The sequence below is a fragment of the Tetrao urogallus genome (genome assembly GCF_951394365.1).
Source record: "Tetrao urogallus genome assembly, chromosome: 3".
Taxonomy (NCBI): domain Eukaryota; kingdom Metazoa; phylum Chordata; class Aves; order Galliformes; family Phasianidae; genus Tetrao; species Tetrao urogallus.
This window is the reverse complement of record NC_136815.1, coordinates 11,395,740-11,420,623: the sequence shown is the minus strand read 5'-3', so window position 1 is coordinate 11,420,623 and position 24,884 is coordinate 11,395,740. Positions and strand designations below refer to the sequence as shown.

Genomic DNA, 24,884 nt, shown 5'->3' with positions numbered 1-24,884 from the left:
CACCTAAGTAGATTATTAATGTATCCTATCTATGGTTTCTGGTTACAAGACTCGTGGCAACAATATCAAGGAGGTACCCATATCCTGCACTGCCCCACTTTCTGGGTCTGAAAACTAAAGACATAAAGTCAAATCCAGAATCATATGGCTCATTTCAGATTCAGTATCTTCCTCTGATATTTTTATGTTGCTAGAAATGTAGTGGATCAGACCTCTAAAATGCTGGGATATCCTGTTACACCTGTGAGGTACACATATCCTAAAGCCTCCAGTCTTTCTCACTGTCCATTTATTTTGCCCACCGCCTTTACAGACTGTAACTGGATGTCTGAATACTACCGTTGTGACATACAGAGAGAAACAAATCCAAGTCTTCAGAAATACTATTTTCAATGGGAAATAGTTGCCAAAATTCCTCAGAAGAAGTGAGTCTGAAAGATCCTTTCATAGTGTGCTGCACTCAGAAGTGGGAAGTTACCAAATGCAGAGAAAAGCTCATAAGCTCATCTTCTTGACCCAGACTATTTCTTCTTGTTTGTCAGACTCTCTCAGGTTATTTTATATCTCTATCTTCTGTCCCAATTATAGAATTTCAGGATAATTCAGGATGGAAGGGACCTCAGGTGGTTTCTTGTCCAACCAAAAGCAAGGTTAGCCATGAGATCAAACCACATTGCTCAAGAGTTTTATCCAGGTGGGTCTCTGAAACCTCCAAGGATGGAGACTGTGAAGTGCCCTGAGATCCATGTCTACCGCTGTAGGACAAGTATGTCCATGATGGATAGATCCACCTTATGAAATCCCATCTCTTCCACGGACATTTTTCTGTGCCGTATCTCAGGTGATAGTGCCAATGTAGGCTGCAATTTCTTATCTCCCTTATGGGATAACTTAGGAGATGAATAGACTTGAGAGGGAAACTCACAGACAGGGAAATCATTCCAACCTCCCCTGCTGACAGGAGGATTTTACTCAGGGCCTCACTTAAATCATTAATTCACAGCCTATGTGTTGTTTAAAGTGCTGTAATAATGGGCTGAAAAGCAATTACCACCTATTTTCTCTGGGCAGGACTGCATGGCATGACATTGCACCCCTCACACTGGCGAAAAACACAGGGAAAGAACAAGGAAAATCTTAAGAACAGCAGTAAGTCTTAAGAAAGGCAGGAAGTCTATACAGAAGAAATGACAGAAAATAAAAATTCTTCCACATATGCAGACATAAAGAGGACAATTTAGACTTAGTTTTTTAACACGTCTTTATTGCTTAAGGACATTTGATGAGATAGCCATAACATAAACCTCACATCCAGCTTTACTTGGCAACATCTTTCCCAGCTGGAAAGAAAATAAATTGGATTTTTATCTTTGTGCAAATGCCACATTTTTTGGATGCTGTTTTGGAAGCTGATCAAGAGGTGGCTGCTCAGCATGCCTCTTCATTCTTGATGGCCTTTTAGTGCAAAATAGCCAGAAGCAACTTTCTGAAGTCCCCAGAGGTATCGGATCGGACAGCTTCAGTTAATGACTTCTTGTACATTTCCTGGAACTTCCCCTTTATTGCTGGAAGGTCACTCTGAGAAGACACCAAGAGCCTCTTTAGAAGAGTGGGTCATGCTTTGTACCATGTGCCCTGCTCCTACCAGGACCCCTGAGGTCTGATTCAAGGTCCACTGCAGCCAGTGGAAGAAGAGGAGAAAGCAGGAGGCTCAAACATCTTGGAGAACCTTGGAGTTCTTATTAGGACTTGAGGTAAGCCCATGTGAGATGGTGTGGTGAGGGGACACTAGCTGTGAAAAGGGGAATGGGCATGCTGGGGCGGCAAGGGGCATCTCTACCTGGTGCTCAGTGATGCTGTGTGGACACACTATGTGGTGGCAAGAAGGAAAAGGAGCATTTCCAGGGGTATGTATAAAAGATGGAGTATAAAAGACAGTTTGGTTTTGTTCCACTCACAGAGGTAATTTTCTGGTTACTATAAGGGGGAGAATGAAATGCCTTGTCTCAAGCTTTCTGGTGAAAAGGAACCCACTGCACAGTTCTGATCTTTACTGGGGTCTTTAAGTGTTTTCTTGATTGAACTGTATCTCAATGAAGAGACTACATTGGAGACTGATTTCTCACAGTTGATTATTGAGAAATATGCTCTCCATGCCCATGTGAACAATTCCTCTTCTGCATCAAGACTGAAACAGCCCCGAGGTTATAATCTCAACAGTTTATAAAGTAGGAAGAATTAGATACTATGTTCAGAATCTCAAATGTCTTTTTCAATTTTGTTCTTTTTAAAATTACAGTTATCTCCTTTGGCTCTTTATTTTTCTTTCCTCCTTCCCATCTGCTTTTCCTAGCTGGAATCAGAAAGAATTGGCAACATATATTTATAAGCAATTATTAATGTGAGAACTGCTGCTTTATAATTACTTAACTAGGAATTTACTTTTACACCTCTTATTGGGCCAGGAACTCCCCACAGGCCTTTTTTATCCAGGTACAATTGACTCTACTATAGGCTTTCTGTATGCTTGCTCGTCCTTTCAAAACCAGAAATAGATGCCATACCAAAATTAGCATTGCCTTGGTACAAAAGCAGAGTGTGACCACTGATGTCATTGGGCTGTATGGGGTTGGCTCAGCACACGATCCACCAGATCTCACTCTGAACTCTCTAAATTTGTATTTCTAGCAGAACTGGTGGTACTATAGTATTGCAGATTGCACGATAACCTACCTCAGCCCTGGTCACAAGGATGCGAATCAAGGTATCTTCATCAGTCCCAGCTCCTTTCATTGACTTGTGCAGAAGTGTTGCAAAGTAACCCGGACAGTCTTTGGCACATCTGACTGAAGAACAGTAAGAGACTTCATTACACTTGCATATTTACACTTTGTATTACATCTTCAATCAGAAGGAAATAAGTAAGGAAGAAATACAGAAAACTCTCTAGAGTTATGATCACGTAGACATATGAGCCGGGAGAATTCTTATTTTATAACTAGTTCCCTATCCACATACAAGGAGCAAGTTTGGAATCTGAATGGAGTCATACATTTCTCCAGAGGGAAAGTTTATTACACAGTGAAATGGTAAACATTGACTCCACTGCTATTCCACAGTGAAAGTGAAATGAATGGGGATGAGCATTTGCCCATCTGGAGTTCTCCTTGATGATACATTTAGTATGTCCAGGCCTGGGACACCCAACTCAAGAAAAATATGGAGCTATTGGTGTGGGTCCAGAGGAGGCTATGAAGAAGATGAAAGAGCTGGAGCACCTTTCTTATGAAGAATGGTAGAGATAGATGGACTTGTTTAGCTTGGAGAAGAGAAGGCTCTAGGGAGACCTCACTGCAGACTTCTAGTATGTGGAGGGAGCTCATGAACAGGAGGCAGACCAACATTTACACGGTCTGATAGTGACAGGCCAACAGGAGATGGCTTTAAACTAAAAGAGTTGAGATCTAAGTTAGATCTTAGTAAGAAATTTTGTACTCAGAGGGTGGTGATGGCCTGGCACAGGCTGCCCACAGAAGCTGTGGGTACCTGGAGGTGTTCAAGGCCAGGCTGGATGGGGCCCTGGGCAGCCTGAGCTGGTGGGGGGAAGCCCTTCCCACCACAGGGAGTTGGGAGGGGATGTTCTTTAAAATCCTTTAAAACACAAGCAATTCTTTGATTTTATGACTCTATGATATATTCTTACGGTACTTGCTCACCTGCAGCTTAGAGGGGCAAGGTTTGGGAGCGCCAAGATCCACACAGATAAAATCAATACCAGTAAGCTAACTAGATCCAGGGTACAGGTGTAAATACTGGTCACAGTCATCCCCAGCACTAAATGGCCAATATGGACCCTGTACGTTTTTGCAGTAGTGTTGTAGCACACTGCTGATGATGCCCAGGCTGGAAGTTATTCACAGCCATGGCCTCAGGGGCAGATTAGAGAGGAAATAACCCAGCCTTGGGGAGGAGCTGTACCTGGAAAAATTTATTTTTAGTATCAGGGGCTCCACATCGCTACTGAAACCTGTTTCTCCTTTTCCTAGCAGACATGTCAGTCTATGTCATGTTTCAGTTTAGGGTTACCTCAATAACTGTCACCAGACTGTACACAGAACCCCCAAGAACCAGTATCAGAGGAGGGCAAGAACTAGAAAAGAAAGGTCTCAGTGCTTTTTTTTTTGCTGTTTTGTTTTGTTTTGTTACCGAGAGTAAGATAAGCTTTCTCCAGATCTCCTGATGTTTCACTTTTAATGGATTCTTCTATGTCTTTTCCATACACCTATAAGGACAACAAATGTAGCTGTAAGAGTTGCTCTTTGCACACATCATTGCACTGCCATAAAACTTGCCTTATGTTTAGGATCCAATGGCAAAAGACCAATTCAGATCCTTTTAGCTCCCTTTTACAAGGGAGTAAATCAAGGACAAGTAAAGTCTTTCTCTGGTTTAAGTGCTCACAGATCCACTGGCACCAAGAAAACAGGGCGTACAAGGCCTGTTAGGACACAGCAGCTAGGAGATGGATAACATCAATCAAGCAGTTGTACTCATATCAGAAGGCTTCTAGAACAAAGAAGCTTCAGCTTCTTCTTGAGTGACCTCGAGTCTAGGAAAAAGTCTCTGAGTTCCCTTTAATGCTTTTATCAAGGCCCTGGATAGTTTCCACACAAAGAAGATAAATTTTGGAGCTCTACCAGCTCTATGAAGTTTTGTTACTTATTGTCTTTGGCTTCCCAGGGAAAGTTTACAAGCACTTCAGTTGTTTCCAAGTTTTTGTATTATTCTGTAGAAAAAGGGAAAAAGAGACTGCCACTTCAAAACATTGTTCATTTTGATCTTTGTAAATGTTGTGAACCTCAAAGCCTTTCACTTTGCTGTTTTACTATCTGGCTGGCTCTGTGTGTCTCCAATGGACTTTAGCGCCGTTCCAGCAGAACACAGATACAAGGCAGCAATGGGTACCTTGTGAGGTTCTACAAATCCAATTTCATATTGATCTGTCTCTATTTATCTTTCCAAAAGTGAAGAAGGACTTACGTTTGCACGGCTCTAACCTGGGCCCCCTTTCTCAAATACAGCCAGACAGGATGCGGTAGATTGGTTTGGGCAACCCTCTTGGTTTTTGGAATCAAAAAGTAAAAGTGAAGGTAGCTTGGAACCCACAGGGTATGGGCAACTCCAAGGGAGTATCAATTAGTGACTGTTTTTGTCCTCCTGCCAGCACCAAACCAAAGGCTGGATTAAGCTTCAAACATTTTTCCAACTAAGGGCTCCTTATTATGCTGACATTGAAAGAAGACTGACTGAAGGTTTTCCATCTTCAATGCTTAGGGTCACAGTTTTCTGATGAACTCAGAGTCACCCTAGGGAAGTTCAGATTTCTGAGCCAGAGGCTGGAGAGGAGCCTTCCCCAAAGAAAAAATATCACTGCTGAGCTTCCACCCAGCTGCTGGGAGAACTGTGCATCTTCCGTTGCTTGAACTTTCACAAGTCAAATAAACAGCCAAGATTTTGCTGCTTGCTTTGTCTTTTGCTTGGGGGTAGAGGAGAGCACAGCAGTCCCTGCACCTGCTGTCTGCTCAGAAGAGGCTGGAGATGTGCCTCTGCCTTAACAGAAGGGCTTGGATGAGTGCATGGAGAGGATGGGAATAGGCACCCCCAGACACTCCAAGGTCTCATGAGTAAGCCAGGGACAGGCCCAGCATGCATTCACCCAGCTGTGTGCCACCTCACTACCCCAGAACAGTCAGCCCTTCTTCTGCAGGAAGGGCACACACATCATCATGCAGTTGTGGGACATCACAACTTTTGTTTGGTTGGATGCTGGTGGGTTATGAAAGGGAACATGCTCTGCTTAACTGGCTGACGGTACAGCTTTTTCCCTCTCTAAGATCAGCATCTGGTCATACAGAAATAATTTCCAAATTCCTTTTAAAATGGCAAATAAAGGATCACCTTCTCTACATTTTGCTGCAGGGTCTGCAAGCTACACATTACATTCTGCACAACTCACATCACAGAAGGGAATAACTCACCTTTTCGTAGGCCTGAAAAGTTGCTCTCAGCTGACTGTAGCTTCTCTTTGCTAAGACAACATTGAAAGCCAGCTCCTCTGTTCCCCAGCGGCCTTCTCCTGCCTTAGATATTGCATGTTAATTTTTGATGCATTTATTTATTGCCACACACTCAGTGAACTTTGTCATCATCTCACTGCTGAGCAGCACAACATAATTGTTTTTTCTTTCTGTAGTTTCACTTACTTTATATAGATCTGAGGCATCCTGCTCAGCAAGCTCTATGTTGACCTGTTGGTTCTCATCTCGGGTTGCCTATGGAAAAGGACATTACAGTGGAAAAAGAGACTCAAGTGCTGGTTAGTTTGCAGTGAAGGGAAAAGTGGTCATTTAGTGGCCTTCGCAAACATTTTGGTTTAGTTTTGCTGCCACCTGCTGACATCTGCTTAGTAATGGGCCACTGTGCAGCACCGGATAGAACTGTCCAAGTTCAGCACAGACTTGAGGTGAAGCTTGCACATCAATCTGCTGCGTACTCCCTGAGAGCTGTGAAATGTTCCTCAGTAAATGGATATAATGCATGCTCTGAGCATTTGCTAGCACTGTTTTTTTTTCCTGATTGAAATTACAAACAAGTTATCTATTAAAAAATATATGGATAATACACATTTGCATCTCCTGAAAATACAGACCAAGAGGTTGAAGCAGTGCTTTCCAGACTGGTGTACTTAGCAATGGGACTGTTAAGGCTTTGAAATGTGTCAAATCTTTTCATTTTCATGGGCTGTCTGGTCAGACTGTTGCATTCCTACTTGTGATCCTACTCTGTTTAGCTATACTATGCCCTTACAGAAATGTTATTCATTTTTTATTTCACGTAGCTGGTTTAAAATAAAGCATGTTGTAATGCAAAATACGCTTTCCTTTTGTGAAGCTAACATAACAGCAATCTCTTTCTTACTTCTTCTGTATCTACATGTATTGTAAATTCTTCAGTTGAGATTGAAATCAGATGCCACAGGTTTTAGAATTTAGTGTAATGTAGTCATGATCTTTCATGGGTACCATTCTATCCTGGGGGTTTTCAAAAAATGTGTAGATATGCCATTAAGGGGCATGGTTTAGTGCATCAGGAACGGTGTTGCCAGCAGGAACAGGGCAGTGATTGTCCCCTGTCCTCAGCTCTGGTGAGACTGCACCTTGAGTTCTGCGTCCAGTTTTGGGCCCCTCACTGCAAGAAAGACATTGAGGCCCTGGAGCCGGTTCAGAGAAGGGCAACAAAGCTGGTGAGGAGTCTGGAGCACAGGGCTTATGAGGAGCAGCTGAAGGAGCTGGGATTGTTCAGTCTGGAGAAGAGGAGGCTCAGGGCAGACCTTATTGCTCTCTGTAACTACCTGAAGGGAGGTTGTAGTGAGCTGGGGGTCAGCCTCTTCTGTTGTGTAACTGGTGATAAGACTAAAGGGAATGGCTTCAAGCTGCACCAGGGGAGATTTAGGCTGGACGTTAGGAAATAGTACTTCTCCGAAAGAGTGGTCAGGCACTGCAATGGGCTGCCCAGGGAGGTGGTGGAGTCACCAGCCCTGGAGGTGTTCAAGGAACATTTGGATGTTGTGTTGAGGAACGTGGTTTAGTGAGAGCTATTGGTGATAGGGGGATGGTTGGACTGGGTGATCTTGTAGGTCTTTTCTAACCTTGGTGATTCTGTGATTCTGTGAAATTATCAGAATTTTTAAAATTGCTTCTGAATTTGCATAATCCCTATTGTTACTTCAAAAAGCTAGAAACTTAGAAAGTTCTTGTCCTGAAGAATGCCTTTAAGAATGTCTTTTGCTTGTGATAATTACTTTGTTATTAAATTACTTATTACAGTAATCTTATTCTAAATAGCAGCTAGTACTTATTACGATAAAGAAAAGAAAATCTCTCTTCCAGGTCGGTGCATAGTAGCAAAGTTCACAGCCTCACCTCCAACACAGCGACCAAAATCTTCCTCAGAGAACCACTTGTGTCACCTTTCACATCAGACTCCAGATCTTTATCAAAGACTGTGCAGGAAAAAAAGCAAATCTGTCAGGGTTCACTCAGTGATGAAGGCCTCAAATGAAGGTATATGAAATGCAACACTACTTACGCCGCTTGTATGCCTCCTTTATGTCTGTGATTTCCTAGGGAAATAAGAACATAAATCAACCAGCAAACAAGCAGACAAAGCAAGTCAGCTGCTGCATTGCTACATAAGATACATCACATGCAAAATCTACCAGAATGTCCCAACCTTATTGTTTTGTGTGCAGAGGATCTCAATCAGCAGCGTCTCATCAGTCCCGGCGCCCTTCATGGCCTTATGAAGCTCCCGGGCGTTATACTCGCAGGGAAGGTCCAGCAGAGCCAGCACAGCCTTTTCAAAATTGCCACTCAGGTCTCCCTTCAGGACCTTTTCCAAATCCTGTGAAGGCAGTTGGAAGGGTTAGTGCAAAAGTCCAAGTGGAATTAAAGAATTTTGTGATTTCAAAGCTTTTTCTGTACCAAAAAGGGACAAAAATATGAAAAAAAAAAAAAAAGGGATGCGGGGATCTTTTTGCATGTTAAATTCTCCCCAAAATATTGAATGATCTTTTTCTCCTGTCTTCAACAATCAGCTGCTCACAGTCCAGTTTGGACTCTTCCTTGTTTAAATACATGTACACTACCATTTAAAAAACCTTACCAGAAGAATTTTCTCCAAAACACAGTGCAGAAACCTGCTTTGAAAGAGGTGCAACAGAACGGATCAAACTTCTCCCAAATTCTCTTCCACTTCTGATTAGAATTGACTTACTAGAAAAAGCAACATGTTTCTATAAAGTGCTTTGCATTTTTTTTCCACCAAAGGAAAAAAAAAAAAAGAAAAAAGAAAGAAAAAGAAAAAAACCCAAAAAGACCCTTTCTGATCTTTTTAATTCAAAAATTAATAAGACCCTGGCGAAGAGCTGGTTAGTGTTTATGTGTCAGCTGAGCACTCATGTTGAGAATAACATCTACCAATGATTTATTCCAAGCTCTTTCTTCAGCTAACATTTCCTGAAGTCCAGGAAGTATTTGACAGCTTCAGAACAACAGTGAAGAAGGCCAGTTCTACATCTACTGTTCTGAACTGTGCTCTTGCCCAACCACAGATGAGCTCCATCCCTTGAGCAAACAGCTGCCACCAGTCCCAGGGCGCTGGCATATCGCACTTCCTCTAGCAGTGTGCAGCTCTGCTCTTCCAAAGATCCAGGGTAGGAAGGGTTATGATGTGCCCACGTCACCAGGATGACCCCTGGACTTCGCCCATTTCCAATATCTGCTTTTATTAATCCTCATTAAAGAATGAACTCAGTGGTGCGTATGCACTCAAAGTCATGCTTGCCGTCTGGTCTCCAAGGGCTGCTTCGAGCACCTTTGGAGATTTCTCATTTTTTCAATGTGTGGTCTGACTCATCATGAGCATAAATCAATATTAAATCTATTTGACTCACAAAAATATAATGATGTAAGATCAGAAAGTTCCTCTGAATTTGTACCTGGTCTGAGAGGGATTTAAATCTGAAATTTCCCTTTTACTTTAATTGCATTTGTCTTGCAGCTAATTGCAATTGCCTTGGTTTCAGGTTTCTTTTTTCTTTTCTAAATGCTCTGAACATGAGCACAAGCTGAGATACAGAGTCATTGAATTATCAAGGTTGGAAAGACCACAGAATTATACAATTGGGTTGGAATGGACCTTGAGGATCATGAAGCTCCAAGCCCATTGCAGCAGGCGGGGCTGCCAACCTCCACATTTAATACTAGACCAGGCTGCCCCAGGCCCCATCCAACCTGGCTTGGAACACCTCCAGGGACAGGGGCATCCATAACCTCTCTGGGAAGCCTGTTCCAGCACCTCACCATTCTCTTGGTAAGGAACTTCCCCCTGATATCCAACATAAATTTTCCCTCCATTAACTTAAAACCATTTCTCCTTGTCTTTGTCCTAATCATCTGGTCCAACCATCAATCCATCACCACCACGCCCACTAAGCCACATCTTCACGTTCCTTGACCACCTCCAGGGATGGTGACAGCACCACCTCTCTGGGCAGCCTGTGCCATTTCACCATTTCACCACTCTTTTTGAGAAAATAATTGATTTTGGTTATGAATTATTTTCTAGCTGTCCCAACATTGAGTAAAATGCTCTGATCTGGTTATGGCTGAATTAAAAAAATATATTCTGAAGCCTAATGTTATTAATATAACAGTATTTTGGGAGCTAAAAAAATTGCTGAATCAGACACCTTCAATCCACTGATGCTTTAGTATTTCAGAAGTAGAGGTATATGAACTCCTTTACCAGCATGCATACTGTTCAAAAGAGAGAGGCCATTTATTCTGAAATACCTTGCCATAGAGAGCTTTGTACTTCTGTTTAATTTGTTGTCTCTCCTCTGATGTTCGACTTGACAAGACTTCAATAATTTTTTTTTCATCAGTTCCTGAAAAAGAAGGTTGAACATAGACAGGGTTTAATCAAGAATCCAATGCAGAGGAAAGAAAAGAGTACTGAGTGCTTTCCTCTCTAAAGAGAAACAAATCAATGTACATACATCTACTCGGGCACACTTTGGGATTTGTAGCATCTGAGATTCTTCTGAGAATATATTTATCAGTAGTCAGCTACAATGTTCAGAACATAAAAGATCACCTTCTTATGCTGCTCATATATTATCAGAGGACCTGAATCTTCTGTTTCTGATCAAGGTTCTGACATGCCAATGCCCATGGACTGATGTCCATGTTTAGAGTGGCACTTGCTGTTGGAGCAGTCCCTGCCCCTATTTTCCACCCCTGCAATGCTTTTCAGCTGTGGCAACAGCATGGGGCAAGTGGCTGGGGAGGTGAGGATGTGTTCAAATCAGTCTCATTTACTCACTGCCTTAATGGTGGTCAGTGCAAAACAGGTTGTCGTCTGTGCTAGATGATGGAGTCAGAAAGAGGAGAGGGAATTAGTCTTCATGGTCTGAATTTCTCTGCTGATGCTGTTTTGTTTGGCAAAAATAAGTGGGAGAATGCAGCCGCTGGGAAGTCCCAATGATGGGCACTGCAGGGGCTGTTTCTCTGGAAAGCCCACAGGGGAACTGACCACACAACGTCCTGCCATGGGAAAGTCCTGAGGAAGATTTGACCTGTAACTTATGCAACAGATAGATGCTTACTGAAGGCAATGACCTTGTTCTTGCACTTTTTTTGCCCTAAGCCAATATAAACAGATGTTTGCTCTCAACAAGGCAGCTGGAAGGCATCAGTCGATGTTTGTTGCTAATGGGACAGGACTACAGCAGTGCTATTTGGGTGCCTGAGTGACACAACAGAGCAGCAACTGCATTAGCTTGTGTTCTGGTGCACTTCCATCTGTGGGGCCAATGACTTGCCTCGGGCATTCACTCAAGACAGGTATTGAATGTCTGGCTGGAGACATCTCTGGCCCTGACTGAGATGGGCATTGCCACAATGTCCATAGCATATAAAGGGTTTAAATGGCAGACGATATGCATCAAGCCTCAGGCCAGTGCTGCTGATGCACGTGTGTCATGCTGCTGGATGCTTTCTCATGGTCTTCTTTTCTATTTGTTGCTTTCATCTACTGGGCTTTGTTTTGTGCCTCATTGCAGGCTCTCAGGAGCAGAGACCAGCAAGTGTTTCAGAGAAACTACCAGTATGGATGATAAAAATAAAAATGTTATTGGCATTCAGCAGGAGCTGATGTATTTTCATCCTTGAAGATCACCAGTGGGTATATCCAGGCCAAGTTCAGGGCATCTTGTCCAGCTCTTCATGCTTGGAACCAAGATGATAGTCAAGGTCCAATTTTGGAGGAACAGCATCTCTATTTGACGATGTGGAGTTAAACACTTAGTGGAGAGTCCTCTGAGACTGTCTTGATAGGGGTAACTTGACAGGACAAGATTTCCTAAAATTCAAGTACTTTACTATTCAATCCTGAATGTCAGTGCTATACCAGGAAGAAAGGTTTAAATGTTTAGTGTGCAAAAGCCTGGTGTGTACAATAACTTAACATCTTCATCTGCTGCTCGGCTGTCCTTCCTCTGCTGGACATTGGCACCTCCATGGATCTGAGGATCCCATGGACACAGTGCATTCCTCATTCACATTGGTGCACAGTCAACCATCTTAAACTGCCAGAGGAGATGGGTATGGGAGCCAATACATTTGGTTAAAAATCACTGAAGCAGGCTGACTGCTGACCATATTCCTTTCAGCTGGAGTAGGCTCTACTATATGGAGGTGGCCATGTTTTTGGCTGGTCCCTGGGAAAGGATATATTGCCATGCCCTTAACCTGGCCTTACAGGCTGGACTCCATGAATTCATATCAGCACGACAGCTTTGTGGTCCTGTCTCATCAGCAAATAGCAAGTTTAGCCTGATCCTCTGGAGTCAAGCAGTTAACAAAACCAATCTTTGAGGAACAAACTGGCTGCCTTTCCCAATTACCTTAACTCCATGTGTGTGCATGCTCTTTGAGTCAGTGACAGAAAGCATAAAGATTAACTGAAAATGGCTTAAACATTGTTCTTGAATATGGATATGCTCTTTATAATCTTGCAAATTGCCCTTTGCACAAAAACAAAGAGCTTTCTTACCTGCTCCTTTGCAGGCACTGTGTAATTTCTTGGCATCTCGTTCTGCATCAAACCCATGATGACGGCGTTTGTCTGTTGACTGAGAAAACAGAGACACAATGGACACAAGGGAAATGACTTTGCATTATTCCTTTTGAATCACAGAAGTCTGGGCCGGGTTCTTGCCTGATCTTTAGTCACATCTTCTAAACTGTGAAGTTCAGATTGGGCTTTGCTGAAACACTGTCTATCACAAGGTCTCCTGGAATTGGAGCAAAAATAGCTGTTTCCACATGGCATGTGATGCTGATCCTACGTAACTTTGCTCTGACAGTTCAGGCTTGTTCAAATAATCTGAATGTAATAACTTTATATTGGACAACTTCATGTCAGATCAAACACTGTTTGTTTGTACCACATTAAGAACAGGCCAATATAAATGACTTACCAGATGCGTGCAGAACCCTGTGTGTATTTAACTGCTAGAAGCTGACAGTCTCTATAGATTGAATAAAAATGGATCCTGCATATCTTTCTTGAATGGATGTCCTTACACAAAGTAAACAGATACATAATGTCATAAAGATGGTGGTTGTATGTGTATGTGTGTGTGTGTGTGTGTGTGTACTGAACATATGGTTACTTTGAGCCAGATCTATCAGGATCAAAGTCCACCACTACAGCAGCGGTTTATAGCCTGACATATAAATGTAAACAGAAAATCACTAATTTGTACTAATTTGACAGGGTATGAACCAAAGGGGCTGCAGTTCTGGTAGTCCCCTGTTCTGCTATTTCTCAGACAAGGGCAGAAGTATCTGGGAGCAGGCCAGCAACATATTCAGCCCCTGTAGCATCATGAATCAGATAATTTAAATGCCTAAGAGCTTAAATAATACTGGAAAATAGCTCCTAGGCTCCTAAATCAATTTGAACTATATGCACACCATCTGCTCTGAAGGTCTAAGTGTGCACTATAAGTGCTTTGGTATTTCCATTCAAATAGCAGCAGGTTGATTTGGCCGTTTTTTTTGCAGGGCTGCCAGGCACTGCTGTTACTGAAGGGTGATGGCACCCAAAGGCAAAGCACTCTGCTCTCCATTAGGGACAGTTAAGGGTGAGGACATCCCAGGACATGGCATTCTGCTCCTAAGCCCTTCCAAAAATGCCACTCAGCAGAAAAGCTACATGGCTATGTTGTCTCCTTGCCCTAGAGGACAGCACAGGGCACAGATTACACCTAAAAAATGTCACAGACAAGGTCACTCTGTTGGGGTGAGGACAATTTACTATATGGACTTTGAACACGCTCTGCACTACCAGTTCTGATGAAAGAGATACAGCTCTGCATTAAGTCACCCTCTGTCAAGAGACAAAGGGCCTTATCTCAAGGATAACCTCTAAATACAGTCCCTGTGTTACTTTCTCTTTGTAATAGACTAAACACCATTTAAGCACCTTGGCTTTTCTAATGCAGTCAGTGGCTAGGATTTCTCACTCAAATTATCTTAACTGAAAATTATTATTTCAACAGCAATTATTAAGGTACAGGATCAACACAAAAGGTTCTCAGACTTATGGCACTGCAGTCTCACAAGGTAACACCTTCACCAGCCTGTTGTTGTCGCTTGTGAATGTGCACCCTGCACTGTGCTCTCAGTGGTTGCCAAAGCACATACACATTTTCCCAAACCTTTCCAGTGAGGAGCAGAATAAAGACATCCCACAAAAAACAGAAATCCATTCTGGACATACATCAGGTCCATCAGTTGAGTGTGCCTTGCAGAGAGGTGTCCTCCCTACCTAACACCAAGCTGATAACGCAAAGCATTTCAGCACTTCAGTCCATATTTTGACATCGGCTTGCTAGAGTTGTCAGAATTCCTCCTATGCTTGGTAAGTGCACTGAATTCTTCCATTCATATCATGCACTCTGGAGCAATCCCAATGGGCACTGCAAGCTGGTTTGTTACTGTATGCCTCGATGGCTTTTCTGCTGTAGTGAGACTATAGCTAGTCCCTAGCCCCTGTATGTCACTTGTTGATGTAGCTGTTGGGTGTGTATAGCACAGATAGTAGGAGAATGGTAGCACCATCAACTGAAATAACATTGTGGGTTTATGAGAATTCATAAAGGCATAAAGAAAAGTATTTATTTGCAAGGGTGAAGTATGGTGAAGAGAAGGAAGGCCAGTTTCTCAACTACGTTCAGGATATGTTTGTTTTAAAGCACTACAAGAATGAGTTGTGTTGAAGCCACGTCTTCAAATAAACCACTGTCAAATGTTAACTGATGACTCTGAGGATATCACCTGTGTAGTACTGTGAGTAACACTAGCATTAAAGCTTTGTAGATTGGAAAGCTGATACTTTGGGTAGGAAACTGTCAAGGGCAATTCCTGAGTAACTCAGAACACCTTGGATAAATCTTGCTGTCTGCTGGGTCTCACCCAGTGGCATGGCCCACCCAGGCAGAGTGAGAGTAGCTCCAGACCTGGGCTTCCTCCTGCCCTGCAGAACTATGGGTGCATTCTCCTGAAGAGTTAAATGGCAAAATAAACTGATGCTTCATGCAATTTGTGACACTGTATGCATTTTTCTTTGAAAAATACATGCAGAGTCACTTTAATATAGGTCTTGTTTTAGAATTTAAGTTCTCAGATTAGATTTGATTGGCAATGTCTTGCAAGAGTTGGTGCTGCAACTATTCTAAAACAACTAATTCTAACATGTAAAGCATACCAAGTTGTTTTTCCTGCTGTAAATAACATTTTACTTCAAGGAGATCATAGAAACACAGAATGGCCAGGGTTGAAAAGGACCACAATGGCCATCTAGTTTCAACCCCCCTGCTGTGTGCAGGGTCACCAACCAGCAGACCAGGCTGCCCAGAGCCACATCCAGCCTGGCCTTGAATGCCTCCAGGGATGGGGCATCCACAGCCTCCTTGGGCAACCTGTTCCAGTGCCTCACCACCCTCTGTGTGAACTTCCTCCTAATATCTAACCTAAACCTCCCCCGTCTCAGTTTAAAACCATTCCCCCTTGTCCTATCACTATTTATCACTATTCACCCTCGTAAACAGCCGTTCCCCCTCCTGTTTATACACTCCCTTCAAGTACTGGAAGGCCGCAATGAGGTCTCCTCGGAGTCTTCTCTTCCCTAAGCTAAACAAGCCCAGTTCCCTCAACCTTTCCTCATAGGAGAGGTGCTCCAGCCCTCTGATCATCTTAGTGGCCCGCCTCCAGTCTCACTCTAAGGACTCCACGTCCTTCCTGCATTGGGGGCCCGAGGCCTGGTCGTAGTACTGCAGATGGTGCCTCACAAGAGCTGAGTAGAGGGGACAAGTTTATAGCTGAAGATGGTCCACAATGCTTAGAGAAGCATATGGAGACTTTTTTTGATGTCAGCATGTGGAGGAATCCTTATGGTACACATAAAAAGTACAATTGGAGAGATGTTGTAGTATACTGTGTAGATTTCTGAAGACAACAGCTAATAGCTTTCTGGAGGTAAAGACAATACATATATATAAACTGCTAAGTTGTCAGAAGACAAGAACAGAAGGAATGCTGTCGTGAGCATGCACACAGGTAGCTTCCTGTACTGCAAAAGAGAGACAAAGTACTCTAACTGAAAACAGCTGATAATATATCTGAACAACCACCCCCAACCACTTAAGCAGATGCACAACCATGCTTGGGAGCAGAGGTTTATGGAAGAGTAATGTCAAAACAATACAAAGGGTGGCTGCAAGGGATGCTGCTGACCACGCTCTTCTCCCGCAGCTCCAACATCGATCAATGCAAAGTTGGGTACGGATAAATGCAGACACAGACCCCAAAGGCAAATCACTAGGAAGAGCCTGCATGAATGCAGCTGCTGCTCAGTGTAATTGAGATACAGATGGAATTGCTGTGGGTAGAGATCTAACATGGGCTGGATCAACTCAGAGATGTCGAGATATTTTCCAGCTCCATTGAAGTGAATTATTCAGCAGATGTCTTATTTCAAGATTGTCTCTGGTTGCTGTACCCCATTGCTCTTTGGCTTAACAAAAATAAAAATTAAAACTAAAATGAGAGGCTGCAAAACGGTCAGAATGACCTAGCCAGGATCTTTGCAGCACTGACTACTGCACATGAACGTGGTCTGGAATAAAATCTAGGGCAGTACTCAGTTGTTGGTGTCTGGTGCCATTAGAGATACCTGGGGTAAGCTCAATGCCAGCTGGAAATGTGCAGGCTGCTGTGTGACCTGCACCTGCAACTTGTTACAGATGGGTCTGAGGGCATCTGCAGTGGTTACTGGAAATTGGTACAGAATCAAGCCCCAGTTAATTTACTGGCTTTGTTATTCTTCCCATGTATTTAATTATGATTATAAAAATGCATTGGAAAGAACCAAGATTTAAACAAGAATTACACAAACCAGTTCCACATGGAACTAGACAAGCTTCCCTTGCCATCCAAGTCTTGCTTCCCACAAATTACCATCTGGTTTCAGACTGGTTTGAAAACTGGTGCTTGCAATTTCTGGATCAGCACAGGAACATCATGAGGATTCTCTGATGTCTGCCACGGGTTGAGGTCACACATCAGTTTTTTACTAAAGGAATTTCTAATACAGTTTCTCTCCTCTTTTGATTTTCATGAAACAAAACAGGCACAAAATAGCTTTGAGATTAAAACCTTGCTGGTAAATTTAGCTAAAAAAATTCCAATAGGTACAAATGTTTTTAGCTAGGTGTCCTGGTTCTGGCTGGAATAGAGTTGATTTTATTCCCAGCAGTCTGGATAGAGCCATGGTATGAATTTGTAACCAGCATAGTGCTGATAACACTGATACATTAGCTGAGCAGTACTAGCATACACTCAAGGACTCTTCTTCTTCTCATGCAGCCCTCCCGGTGAGGAGGCTGGGATGGAACACAGCCAGCACAGCTGACTCCAACCACATTTCACACTATCTGACATTATGACCAGCAATAAATGTGGGGAGAATCTGTCAGGGGTTGCCATCTGAGGAGTGGCTGGGCATAGGTCAGCTGGTGGTGAATTCCTTTTGTATCACTTGTTTCTTGTTTTGTTTGTTCCCAACCCCCTCTTTTTATTTTTAAACCTAAACCCATGAAAATTCTAACTTTTGTCTTTCTCATTCTCTCCTCTCTTCTTGTGGAGGGTGAGCAGGTGGGGCTGAGCCGGGGCCAATCCCAGCACTGAGGAATGCACACAGATTCAGACACTGCAGTATCCTGCACCCCTGCTCCTTTAGGAAGCCAGGCCCCTAATGGGAATTACAGGATTAATTAATTACAAACAGCTAAGCCCTAACAATGCTAAACCCAACACAAATTGGAAACTGTGGTACTTGTTGATTTCTCGGTTCTCACAACACACAATCCCTGATCTATCAGCTCCACTAGCTTTGCAGACTCCCATCTCCAATCAAATAGCAGCTCTCCTCCAGCTCTGCACTGTGAGATATCTCAGAGAGGAATAGCTTGCTGCACTAGGTAAGTTAGCTGGCATCTCAAGGTCTCTTCCAATCTCATGCTCCATTAATTTGTTTTCATCTTTTCTGTGTCTACCAAGATGCGTCCCAAACCATTTAGTCACCTTGTTAGCATGGTGAGCAACAGGACTGGGGTGTTTATTAGTTAAATTATATCTAATATCTTATGACCATGGATGTTGCTTTTAGCAAATCACCACTTACATGATAAATGTTTTAGCAGCACACATATACTTAATATTAATTATTCATCTTGGCACAAGCTTTTAATAAGCTGTAACGCAATTGGAATCTGAGATTAACTAGATTAACACACTGAGGGAAAAAATGATGTTTTGTCTTAGATCTTATGGTTGTGGTCCTCCACTATACCCCCATTACCAGCAACGCCTCCTGTGAATCTGAAAGGGCAGTTTTAGAGACAAATGGCCCAATTCTCATCATTCATTTCCAACCCTTTCCTTGTGTTAAGAGTAAAACACAAGAATAAATATGGGAGTAGGCTGTGGTGTTTGGTTCTGATCTACTTAAAAAGAGAGACTGAAAACATGGTGCCATGTTTCTGATCAGAAATATTTTTTCAACATAGTATAGTGCTACCTCATGCTGCATGGAACTGGATGAATTTCTGAATCACAACAGAAGCAACGAGTGTAATAGGAATGGTCACAGCTTCTGCTCAGAAAGCTCCAGACTGTTGTTCAGAAAGGGCAGAAATCCCATGTCACCTCAGTGCATAGGTACTTCTGTTAGAAAAACCTGCAAATACTAGGACCACTCAATATGGTGGGGAAAAAAAACAAACCACAAACGAACAAAGATGAGTTACTAGGAGTCAAGATTGTGCCTTATCTAACTGGGAAACGCTGTTCATGGGTGAAGATATTTAGTCATTACTGCATGGTTGTTTCCCCATCTCTTACTATCCTATCAGTGTAAGATGGTCTTCTGCGAGGTCTTCAGTAAAATTCAAATAATTGGGCTCCATTACTCAGGTAGGAACCCATGCAAACAGGAACAGTTTTAACACGAAAGTCAGATTGGATGGGAGCTAGTATTTAAAAACAAACACAAGTCAACAGCTGTGGCATGCTGGCAACAGGGCAGTATCAACAAGCACCGGGGTTTGTGCTGTGGTAATAAATAGGTAGGGCTGATAACATCTGTAATAATAGGAAAGGCTCCTGCTGGCGCAGGACTGCTGCTCTGGGCCCCCATTTTGGCTATTTCTGGGTGGCAGTATTGGCCAGAGGGATCTATCTGCTTTTAGAGAATGTAAAGAGATCAAGCACAGGGAAGGACAGGCATAGACAAACTGGGTACATGGCAACTTCAGAACTACGTGTGTCCTTCTGCCCACCACCTTTCTTCCTGTGCTGTTCCACAGTGCACACCCGTCATTTTTGTTTATTTGAGCAATTTTCTCTGCCAACCACAATATATAACTGGAAAATTGCCATCTGCCTTCCTTACTGCTTAGAGAAAAACACCTTTGCCATTTGCCACCTGCCAGGCAGGCTGTCCCTCTCCAAAATCTTTATGACTGTTTTAGGTTTAACAGCTGTATGACAGTGACATGCACCCAACCTAACTTTCTGCTGAAGTTTGCTGCTATCAGCAATCAAACAGTTCCAACATGAAGTGTAAGCTGGACAACATAATACATGTAAATCATGTAGACAGGGCTTCCTTACTCAACAGCCTTTGTAATGATTCAGTTACTCCCTTTCAAATCAACTTTATTTTCTACATCTGAGACTAAAGATGCAGTGATAACCAGATCATAATAGAATTAGTTGCATCTGCTTTTTCCTGCTATAAACAATTGGCAATGGGGATGCTAACTGGACAGCTAATTAAATGGCAAAGTAAAACAATTCACCTCCTACAATGTTTCTCCTGTTTCTAAGTAGTTTTTAATGCATCACCTCAAAAATGCTTATGGCTATTTTTTTAATCAACTTAATATAATCATCCTCATGACCATGACAAATGAATCCATAATTAGAACTGTTTTGGTGAGCTTCTCTTATAGCTAAATTTTGCACCTCTGGTTTTAATGTGCCCAAACCCACTTGGGTCTATCTGGTGGAATTCCTTAAAGCAGATTACTTTTAATATCAGGGATAGTTTCCCAACTGCCACATAGAGAGAATGTGAAAGTCACAAAACTGCAGCTTTTCTTCTTAGAGACTTCAATTTATCTGCTTCAGTGCATAAATTTGTATGTAAGATGTGTCAGAGCGTGAATTGGTCTCTACATTACTTTCTTTGAAGACTTACCTTCAAAACAGAAACCACAAAAGTGGCTAACAAATGGCTTTAATTGCCTAGAGGAAATCTGGTATTCCAAGTGTAGGATAATTTTCCAGTGTGCTAAGGATAGAGTTGTCGGCTTTTATATCACTGACCATAATGCCTCGCTGGAAAACACTTTGTATGCTGGGCCATTATACAGCTAATGATAACTAAAATGACTGGAACTGCCAAATTTTGCCTGTTTTTCAGCTGAGATCCCAAACCTCTGACTTGCATACTCCTAGATAGCACTCCATAGCTGAAGTGTCTCATGAAAAATTTTTCACTCTTCTCATTACCTCAGTTGAAACTTGTGATGAGTTCTCATCATTGAGAGACCTGAAGTTAACTATTTGGCATGACTGCTAAAAAGCTTGCATCACTTAAGTGCATATTTAAGTACTGGTATACTTAAGCATACCAACACAAGGCTGCAATACATGGATGTAATATTTGGGAATGTCACACTGACCCATATGCACAGTCAAAATCTGAAATTTTTGAAGAAAAGAACTGGAGGGAGGTAGCATCCCAAAAGGGAAACCCCAAGACTGCATGCATCTGGCTTTGGCCCTCTGCAAGATGCATTATCTGAACACCATCTACATATTCATAGATACATACAAAGAAAATTAATATGCAGACATTGCACGTTGAGTGTCTGACAAACCAACTGCATCTACCAAACTTGGAGGCTTCTTTGTCTATCTGCCTTCCACTTCGCAGGGTGGAGGAAGTCTCAGGGTGCTCTCAAGTTGGCCATGGTTCTCCAACACTGTTGTATGAAGGTATTTCTGTCTTCTGCTGACTGTGGGCTTATAGCCAGAGAATGAACAAGACTCTACTGACATTGAATGCCAGTCTGCCAGGGGAAGCAACAAATAGCTTTTGTTGAGCTTTGCAATGAGATGATAAAACTACACTGCAGTTAGTAATGCTTGTACTAATGAGGTACTTCCATCCTTCTAAGTGACACAAAGGCCCTTGTGATGTTTGTGAGCTTGTTCCCAAAGGATCCATCAGGTGGAGGTGCTCTCAAGGTTATACTTACATTTTTACCTTCAAGTTCTCAAACCATCTGGCCCACCTCCTTATGTTAATAGTGTCCTGCCTGGCAGGAGGTTTGGGCTGCTTTACAATGGGAAGATGAAACTCAAGGGACTTTCAGAGAATTGCAAAAAATGGCTTAAATTAGTAACAAAGCATTAGTCCATCCCCCAGATTAGTTTGAGAACAACAGAATAATGCATACAGGGCCTTGGATTATTTAGTGAGAGAAGTTTAAAAAAACAGTTAAACAATTAACAAATGTTGAAATCGATCAAAGTTTTCAAGCCATCATAACATGAAAACAATTGCTGCTATTCCCCAAATGCTCCCCAAAGCACTTTGCTTACAGCAGAACAGCCACTCAAATTTTCACATGGATTGATTCCCCTTGCAGTGATCTTGAAGAAGAGCAGAAGTACAGATAAGCTCAAAGATTCAAGAATGCAAATGGAGAAAATAAAAGTAAATGACTTTAAATCTCTGGGATGAGCAGTCAAGAACTTTGGTTGATTGTAGGAAGAGTCTGGATGGAGCTTAGTGAAAAGCATGTGGAAGCGTGCAGATTTGGAGCTCTAACGTTGCGTCAGGTGCAGCTCAATCAGAAGCTCATATTCTAAAAGAAAGCTACTTCTTAGAATTGGTTGGATTTTTTTGGTTGAAAGTATATTTTCCAGTAATGTTTGTTACTTTTGTTCAAATTAGCATGCTTAGGAAGATACTAATTTTGATGAAAGCTTCATTTTAAATATCATACATTCTGATATAGCTGAAAAGCCCAATTTTAACTTCCAAGCAATGACATCTTTGCTTTCCTACAGACGTTGCTCCGTTGAACAACGCTTAGTTTTCAGTAAAAATTTCATTTGACAGTAATATTTTCCTTTTTTTAAGTTCTAAGCTATAAATCCATCCCATTGGTACAAAATACCTCAGCTGACAGTGATGATTCAATTACTACTTCTCCTTCCAAAATTTGGGTTAGCCAAAGAAATTTCACTTTTTGAATTTCAAGGGGACAAAATTTTGGAATGATGCAGTATTCAACAGAATGAAACAATCCAGCTTTACTAGTGCTGATCTTGATCACAGAAGAGGAGCTGCCTTTGTGCACTGCAGTACCTCCCAAAGCCACCATAAACCCCTGCAATGTGTGCTGTAACACCACAGTGCCCCTTTCATCCTTCGTGAAAAGAGTGCTTACTGGCTCATCTGTTGACAAACTTGTTGTCCCTATGGCTGGTTCCCGTTTATCCTCTGGGAGGTTGTAAGACTTGCTCTGGAGGTTTAAAAAACACAATATATAAGACACTCATGAACCTATGATTGCAAAATACGAGCTGAAAACCTCTATTAAGAACTGAATGTTTTCAGGCTGTGCCAGAAGTGGTTCTTTGATATAGCTGCAGGTACTTCTCCAAGACAACCTGAAATTTCATGGGGACAAATGATGAGGAGGGAAGAAACAGAATGTCTTCTATTGATACATACTGTTAAATTGCAGATTTAGGGCAATCAAAGAGATTGACACACAGCTGAATGAATTGTAGTTCATCCATGAAATTTTAAGTGAAGCTGAAACCCCCCCAGTTTCATCAGTACAAGCTACTTCATTTTCAGAAGTTCTCATCATTCACTGCTTGCCCCCAAACACACAGCTATCACTCAGGCTATTTTGAGGTTAAATGTCATTATTAGATATTTACTATTAAGCACCAAAACATTGGCCAAAATTGTCTCAGCCTCATATGATATGATTCAGTGTAGTAACCTGGATTTTCATCAGACCTGTCTGCAAGCATCATGCTTTGAGATTACTCCTGTCTCTACTATTCAGTGATAAAACTGGCTGAATTTGGCCTCTGGAATGGAAAGCTTTTCATAGACCTTTAGGGAATTGTTTAGTGTTTAGAAGGTTCCAACACAAATTTGCTAATCTAATTCAATTTAGATGTCTCATGACATTCAATGCATCGCTTCTTTTTCTCAAGGTGCTTGCTTCCCTTTTTAACTATGCCATTAACAGTGCTAAAACAAACAGAACCTGTGTGTTACTGCAATCATTTTATAATTCACATATTGCAAAGAAGTGGATGTTACCAGCTACATACATACAATTTTTCTGCCCATGCTTTAAATAAACTTTGAATTTAAATCTTCATTTGCAGCTGTATTAATGCAATTTAAAGTGAAAGGAGACAAAAAAAAAAACAACAACTAAACAAACAAACAAACAAACAAAAAACACAGGAAATTCTTGTCCAAATTAAACTATCCAAATTAAAAAAGTACTTACATGTGAACTACCCATTTTTGCTTAGCCTGAGTGTGGAAGACACAATTCTTCTTCTCTTCAATAACACAAGCATTCAAATGAAATAGCCAACTCTTCATAGAGCTGCTATGTTCTACCCAGCCCTGGGTTAATCAATAACTTTGGACTTATTTAAATTCTAGTCATTTCAAGGTGGGGTGTATTCATCATTACACGGTAGCTTTATTATCCCTGCAATCTAATAGCACATCCTGTTGGATCATGGAGTTGGCTGGTTTTGCCAGAGAAAATAAGGATTTCATAATATGAACCCTAAGGTTATACATACAACCTTTTATCTAATTGTTATTACAGTAATTTAAAACACTTAACTACAGTATGCCTAACATAAAGTTTCCAATCATCTTAGAAGGAAGGATGCTGTTTCAAAAAGTTAATATTTGATTGTATGGGACTGTGTGGTATTTATTACGTCACTGAAGATTCACAGCTCCCACAGAATACATCAAACAGAATCTCACAGCACTAGGTTTATGTAGCAAGGTTTTGGCAGTGGGGAGAAGGGGCTGTGGGGATGGCCTCCGGAGAAGAGTCTAAGGATTGTCCTTGTAGGCAGTGCCAGTTCCAATTTGCCCTGGCCAAAGCTCAGCCAGTCCATGAAGCTGATGGCATCTCTGTGGCATGTATTTAAGGAAGTATAAAAAAACACAGCAGCAGCTGTGTGAGAGAAAACTGTGAGAGAAACAGCCCTGCAGCCAAAAGGTCAGTGCAGACAGAGGGCAGGAGGTGTTCCAGGTTTGGAGAAGTCCCCTGGTGCCCAGAAGAGCCCCATGATGGGGCAGGCTGTCCCCCTGCAGCCCATGGGCACATCTCCACATGCAGCCATGGAGGAGCCCGCAGTGAGGCAGTGGATGTGACCTGAAGGAGGCTGCCTGTGGGGCCTGTGCTGGAGCAGTGCAGTCCTGAGGGATAGACCTGTGGTATGGACCCATGCTGCAGCAGAGCATGAGGAGCTGCAGCCCATGGGAAAGTTCACTCATCACACTGCCTTAGAGACCAGGAAGGACAGCCAGAGAGAAAACTAAGAGAAGAA

General features: G+C 42.2%; 1 protein-coding gene across 1 annotated transcript; it reads right to left on the bottom strand.

Annotated features, from left to right (window-relative positions):
- Positions 1-1,458: 1,458 nt before the first annotated feature.
- ANXA13 (annexin A13) lies at positions 1,459-23,827 on the bottom strand (the record flags this gene model as incomplete). Its single annotated transcript, XM_079533041.1, has 12 exons — positions 1,459-1,578; positions 2,734-2,846; positions 4,207-4,282; positions 6,039-6,140; positions 6,264-6,332; positions 7,983-8,062; positions 8,149-8,182; positions 8,293-8,463; positions 10,416-10,510; positions 12,679-12,757; positions 22,721-22,795; positions 23,813-23,827. The coding sequence occupies 12 exons, from the start codon at positions 23,825-23,827 to the stop codon at positions 1,459-1,461; spliced, it is 1,029 nt and encodes a 342-aa protein (XP_079389167.1).
- Between the last annotated feature and the right edge of the window lie 1,057 nt (positions 23,828-24,884).